The 6,586-nt window shown below is 39.3% G+C and overlaps 1 protein-coding gene across 1 annotated transcript in view; it reads left to right on the forward strand.

Moving 5' to 3' along the window:
- rhbdl2 (rhomboid, veinlet-like 2 (Drosophila)) overlaps positions 1 to 4,171 on the forward strand; it is an 11,673-nt gene extending 7,502 nt beyond the window's left edge. The window contains exons 5-8 of the mRNA XM_024266901.2: positions 717 to 817; positions 1,062 to 1,122; positions 1,200 to 1,258; positions 2,787 to 4,171. Coding sequence (XP_024122669.1) covers positions 717 to 817; positions 1,062 to 1,122; positions 1,200 to 1,258; positions 2,787 to 2,969 — 404 coding nt within the window. The 3' untranslated portion in view covers positions 2,970 to 4,171. The remainder of the gene's footprint in view (positions 1 to 716; positions 818 to 1,061; positions 1,123 to 1,199; positions 1,259 to 2,786) is intronic.
- The last annotated feature ends 2,415 nt before the right edge of the window (positions 4,172 to 6,586 follow it).

Consider the following 6,586-nt stretch of genomic DNA (forward strand, 5'->3'; position numbering starts at 1 on the left):
AATCTCGGGGATCCCACTCCCGGCGTGGGGAGGAGACCGCCGGGCCCAGGAGACCGGCACCCAAGAGACTAGACCACCAGGCCGAGGGACCCCACCCCCCCCCGCCAGGGATGGGATAGGGGACAGAAGGTCGAAGGTCCCACTTTCCTTGTGTGATGCTTGCGTGTTTGCTTGTTACAGTGTATATTTGTGGTGTTAGAGGTGTGTGTACTAAAGGGTGTAGTTAAAATTGGTGAGAAGGCCTTAACAGGGCATCTCCTGATTTCTCGCAGAGATGCTCCGTCACCCTCCCACCAGCGGCCTTACATGTCTATGGTGCTGTTAAAATTGGCGGGAGGGGCACTGACATCGACTGTTTGCTGGCAGTGATGTCCAAGCACCCCCCCACCAAGGGTCCCACATGTCTAAGGTGCAAATAAAATCGAGGGGAGGGGCAAATCCATCCAGTGGCCACAGAAGGGGGGCCACTGGCAGGTAGTCCACCCCCCGCAGCGCAGCGCAACCTTAAAGACCCTCTCCGCAGTGAGCTGCGGAGAGGGTCAGCACAGAAAACCCAGACATGAATAGAAGGTCAAAGACATTTTTCTTATGAGAAGATCTTAGCTATAACAAGTGCAGTTGATCTCTTTTGGTTAAGAAATAAATTATTTTTGCCTCCAAGAACAAATGTTTCTTCTTTTGACTATAAAACATATTTTTTTTTTTCTGGTCCCCAGGGTCTTTGGCGAGTTCCATCTTTGATCCTCTCAAAGGGCTGGTGGGGGCTTCTGGGGGAGTGTATGCCCTGTTGGGAGGCTATTTCATGAACGCAATAGTGGTAAGATTTTAAAATGTTCCACAGGCTGATCAAAAAAAAAAGTATCTTAAAAATGAGATGAGTTAGAAAACTTTTTTGTTGTAAATCTATTGTTTGGGTTCTTGTAAAACAATAAATAAATGCCATAAATGTGTTTTTAGTATGACTTCAAAGAAACACTTTGAATTTACTAACAATTCAGCAAGTTTTGCAAAAAAAAAGTTGTTGGTTTTTAAGTTGACATGCTTCCTCTGTTTTTTAACAGAATTTTAGAGAAATGAATCCACTTTTTCGAGTTTTTCGAATCTTGATCATAGTCATAATAGGTGAGTTCTTCTTTGGTGCTGCACTTAAGGTGATTAAATACAGTTCTGTTCCATCAAACTTTATTTTCTTTCCCTAGTGGGCTTCGACTTTGGATTTGCTCTCTACAGAAGATTTATTGCCCATGAAAATCTGCAGGTATGAGGGGCTTTAGGAGTGAACTGTTGCTAAACTTATGTGGAGTGTTTGATGCTGAGGTGCAACAATCAGATCAGAGGGACAGATGTATGTTCCTACCTCGTACTGAATCCTTTGTCTTTGTATCTATACATTCAGGCATGTGACTCATGTTCCAGAACGCGCATTAGCGCGTTCTGGAACATGAGTCACGTGCCTGGTATGGCCCATGGCATTCAGATTAGGCAAGTAGGGAGGGGCTTCTCCTTCTTCTTTTTCCATACTTTACTAGTCCATTTCAAATTCTGGCCGGGCACAAACCGCAGTTATTAATTTCTCCTTCATGGTCAATTTTCAAACTGTTACCACTTTTGTGAACTAAGAGACTCTAGCCATATGTCACTGCCATATCCAAGTTTGATTGGTCAAGGTTTAATTTTTAACATGTGTTCATTGGCTGCATGTTTGGTCTACACATTCTCACTCCCAATATGTCATACATGGACTTATGTTTGGAGTTCTGGTTGTCCGGGATGCAGAACTGTTACTAGGTTAGGGTACAAGTCTGCATCCCGAGTGTTGGAGACCCCTGATTAGTGTGTCAATTTTTTTTCCTGTCTTTGGGCCCTCGGACCAGTACCGGTTCGCGACCTGGAGGTTGAGGGCGCGTGATTTAATGGGAACTGCCTGCACGTCAAAAAACGACGATGAGTTTGGGACACTGAAGATGCCAAGTATGCAGAGTAGGCCCAAACCAAACGTCCATATATGATGAGTTGGGAGTGAGAAAGTGTTTGTTTTGTTAAAAACAGTTGTAAAAACTAGCTTAGTTAAACATAAACTTGTGATTTTTGAACGTGGAAGCCCAAAATTATGCATTTAGGATTTTTTATCGGATGCGCTCATTTCTTCATGCATTGCTGAAGGCGGTATTGGCGTTTCACGATCCCCACTCTTATGCTAAAGTTTCTAAAATTGCACGATCAAGCGACCACTTCCAATAAAAAGTCGATGTAAACACACGGACGTGTGTTTCCGTGTTAAATACTCTATCTTTCAAGTCCAATTTTAGGCAATACTAGTAAAACCCTTCCTCTCTCTTTGGGGTCCAGATGTCTCCAACCACATATTGATATGTGATTCCTTCCATGACAAATTTGGACAAAGGTGGACAGGATTTTATGTCTGTCTTGGACATTAGTGAAACTCAAAAATCAATGATTAAAAAAAAAGTTCAGTGCACTGTCTTGTGGGCTCCAGATGACTCCACTTTTAATGTAAACAAGCCAAGGAGAGTTAAAGAAGGGTTAAACACACGGCCATTGAACGTCAAAGTCAAACCAGTTGAACTTTGACCAATCAGGGACTGGGATTTGGTAGTGACACATGGATTCTGATTGGAATAGAAAAAATAGGAAAAAATCTGGAAGAAGATTTGGGAAATTTATTTATTTGAGTCGATTCAGTGATATTTAGTGTTCAGTTAAACCTTTTAAGAGATTAAAACTAAACTTGTGAATGTTCATTCTTCATCGTTTTTGTTTTCTAGGTGTCCTTTGTGGCTCACTTGGGAGGGATTGCGGCCGGTATGAGCATAGGCTTTGTCTTCTTCAGCGCTTATGACAAAGCGTTGCTCACGGACCTCCGTTTCTGGTTCTGCATTGCGGGCTACTTGCTCTTCGTCGCCTTCGCTGTGCTCTACAACATCTTCGTCTCCCCAGCACAGTGGTAGCTGCTGCCTAGAAATTTATGCCACTCAGGAAACTAAACTGTGTTTTCAGGGTAATGTTTTTTTTTTAATCAGGGACTTTGTGAATGTTGAACACGTGCAGAATTTACATAATCTGATTGATTGCAGTCTCGCCTACAGGGGTTTTTGTGCAGCGCTGTTATCTAATTAGACAATTTCTGAGAACGCACTCTTGTTCTTTTAATCCAGGAAGAACTTTGTTTCTATTTTTTAACATGTTTAACTGTTTTTATCTTCATACATTCTTATACAGTCCATATGTTTTCACACTAATCATATCATCTAGGATGGAGGGCATTTGCCTCCTCTCCCGTCAAAAGTGCCTAAAACACCAAACTTTTAGCTGTTCCTGGTTAGTCAGACTACCACCTTTACAATCATGCAGTATTGATGACCTGTTATTTAAATGTTGTGTCACACAATAAGGTGCAGGTCACGTCAATACTCTTTTTCAGAACACTAACAAACAGTTTTATCTCTATTTTTTTTTTTTTTTTTTGTCCTTCTTGAGGTCAGATTTGTCAAAGGTGACATGTACTGTAGTTTGCTGACATCTTGAATTACTGTTTGTTTGTTTTTTTACTTATTGGAGTATTTTAAATTAACTTTACAGTTCTAATACATTACTTTAGGACTTGTGCTGCTTTTCTGTTGATCATGTTAACGGTTAAAGAATTACAGTATGTTAAAGATTTTGTATTTAAGCATCACTGGCAGTGTCTCAGGTTCATTTTTTTTAAATCCATGACTACAAGGAAACTACAAGCACTACTAGTAACTTATTTTTTTTTCTACAGTTTAGTTTGTTTCTATGTTTAATAGCTTTTAAACAATACCAGTTTTTAAGCTTAGATCATAATTGTGCAAAAAATACTGTCATACAATAAAACAAGAATGCATGATTAAAGACCCACTCTGATTAAATTCTTGTTGTTGGTGTTTTAACATTATTTTGTGGCATTTTTCTGATGATGAAGAACAATTATCAAGAAAATTACATTTCAGAGCATTTCTTTATTCAACTTGGTAATCAGAAGCTGATCAAAAAATAGCTGTTTGATAAGGTGCTTTTTGTGACATAGAAAACTTTCTGGGTGTGCCACAAGCTTCCTGCTCTGAGTGAAGTAAAGAGGGGCGGGGTTGCTATGCGTGTGCCAACAGTCCCGCCCACTACTCGGGGCGAATTTCCAATGAACTACTTCCCCTCTAACAGTTTTTGTTTGGTTTAAAAGCTGCAAATTATAATGAAGACCACTGAGAATGCTTTTAAAATAAATCAAAAATGTGATCAGAGTGGGTCTTTAAGTGATAATAAATTAAATTTATCCATATTAAAAATAACTTTTTTCCTATCAAAACCTTTTAAGTTGATTTCTTTAAAGGTCACACAGGGATCTGAGAGGAGGAATTTTTGAATCAGCTTTAAGGCGGTTTTTATTTTTTAAGTGTGAACTTTGTGCTCTTGTTTTATACAGTCTGGTGCTTTTATAAAAGGCCGCTGTGATCGGAGCGTAAAACAGAAACAGCCTCAGGATTCTTGCTTGTTTCCAGGATACAGAATGTACTTTTCACAAACTGGTTTGAATCGATCCAGCTCCACTGAGCATTTAATCTTTCCCTTTTAAGGTCAAAGGGGAAAAAATTGTCTCCAGATAGTGCTGGAGTAATATTAAATGTATGTGCTCTGACTTTTTTTTTAATTAAGTAAAAATAATACATTGAAATGAATAAACTTGTTGTAAAAACTGTATATGTTTCATCTAAAACTGACAGCCAAAGCTACTACCAAATGGGTTTTTATACTGAAACTCTTGAAAGTGCATTGTGATAGATTTTTCATAAATGGTTTTTAATATGTCAAAGTCACAGGAGCCTAATTACACTCCGATAAGCGGCAGAGCATGAAATCAAACATGAGAATTCATTGATTACTTCATGACGATTGCCCTTTTTATTGATCCAGCGAAGCCTGTCAGCAGATGGCTGTGTGTTCCACTGTTTCAAAGTGAACGTTTTTACATGTGAAAGAAGTGACGTTACTACATGGACATACTTTTTGCATGAACTTGGAATCTTAATGAGCTGCGTTTACATTTCACAGATGCTTTAGATGTGTTCAGCATTCCTGCTCGTCACAGCAGAGAGGGCAACGTTATTAAAAAGAGATGATTTAAGGGGCCATTCTTTTCTGATACTGTCCTGGCCTTTGCAGAAAACATTGAAGTCCAAAAACATAAGTCATATGTTAAGGATTTTACATTGCAGCTGGTTGTGGCTGTACATACGTGTGGAACCCAACACATGAACCTGTCCATTCACCTTCATTCGTTGTTTGCTAGGCTCCAGCAACCCTGAATTGGCAGGTCTAGAAAAATAGATACATGTCTTTAAGTCTTTATTTTTTTACTGTATTCATTTACTGTCAGTTTCCTGTCACTGTTCAATGAACTTGTGTATTTTTTTGACATCATTTCATTTTTTAAAGAAGATTCAAACTGATCTACAGCTTCCTGTTTTCTATATTTGCTCATTATTAATGGTACACATATGTTAAAATAGTTATTTTAAATGGTCTAAAACTGGTTTCACAAATCTTTCTGGATAAATGTAATTTCTTAGCACTTTCCTTGGGTTAAAGTTATAACTTAAGCTTTAAATAAATCCAAAAACAACAACAAGAGTATGTAAAGTAATTTCAAACAGCCAAACCATACAGGATTTGGATTTCATCTTCTTTTTTAATTAGTTTTTTAAATACAAATGCTTTAAATTGTTTTTGTTAATGAAAAATGTGTTTAAATTTAGAATGTCTTTGGTCTATATAAATAAAAATATTTGCAATACATCTTATTTTTGGATTATCTTCAAATGAGAGGTAAAATCAGTTAGATGAGTAGCAAATAAAACCACAATATTTTAGAAAAACATTAATGCTAAGATTCTAATGGAACATCTAAAGGTACAAAAAAAATACTGGTAAATGGTGCGCACTGGATAGTTGCTGGTATGAACCTGACACCAGCTGGTGCGCAACCAACAGTAGCTGGTAAGCATCCAATAAGAGCTTGTGAGCACCCAATAGTAGCTGTTGCGCAACCAATAGTAGCTGGTGCGAAACCAATAGAAGCTGGTACGCAACCAATTGTAGCTGGTGCGAAACCAATAGTAGCTGGTGCGCAACCAATAGTAGCTGGCATGCAACCAATAGTAGCTGGTGCGAAACCAATAGAACCTGCTGCGCAACCAATAGAAGCTGGTTTGCAACCAACTTTAGCTGGTGAGCACCCGACACTAGCTGGTGCACAACCAACTGCAGCTGGTGAGCACCCAACTGTAGTTGTTGCGCAATCGACTGGTGAGCACCCAACAGTAGGTGGTGCGCAACTGATAGAATCTGGTGTGCAACCAACTGCAGCTGGTGTGCACCCAACAGTAGCTGGTGGGCAACCAATAGAAGCTGGTGCGAAACCGATACAAGCTGGTACGCAACCAGCTGTAGGTGGTGAGCACCCAACAGTAGCTGGTGCACAACCAATAGTGGCTGGTGTGCAACCAACTGCAGCTGGTGTGCACTAGTTATTACGGGTATTTAATTTTTT

This window comes from Oryzias melastigma, linkage group LG16 (assembly GCF_002922805.2).
Source record: "Oryzias melastigma strain HK-1 linkage group LG16, ASM292280v2, whole genome shotgun sequence".
NCBI classification, from domain to species: domain Eukaryota; kingdom Metazoa; phylum Chordata; class Actinopteri; order Beloniformes; family Adrianichthyidae; genus Oryzias; species Oryzias melastigma.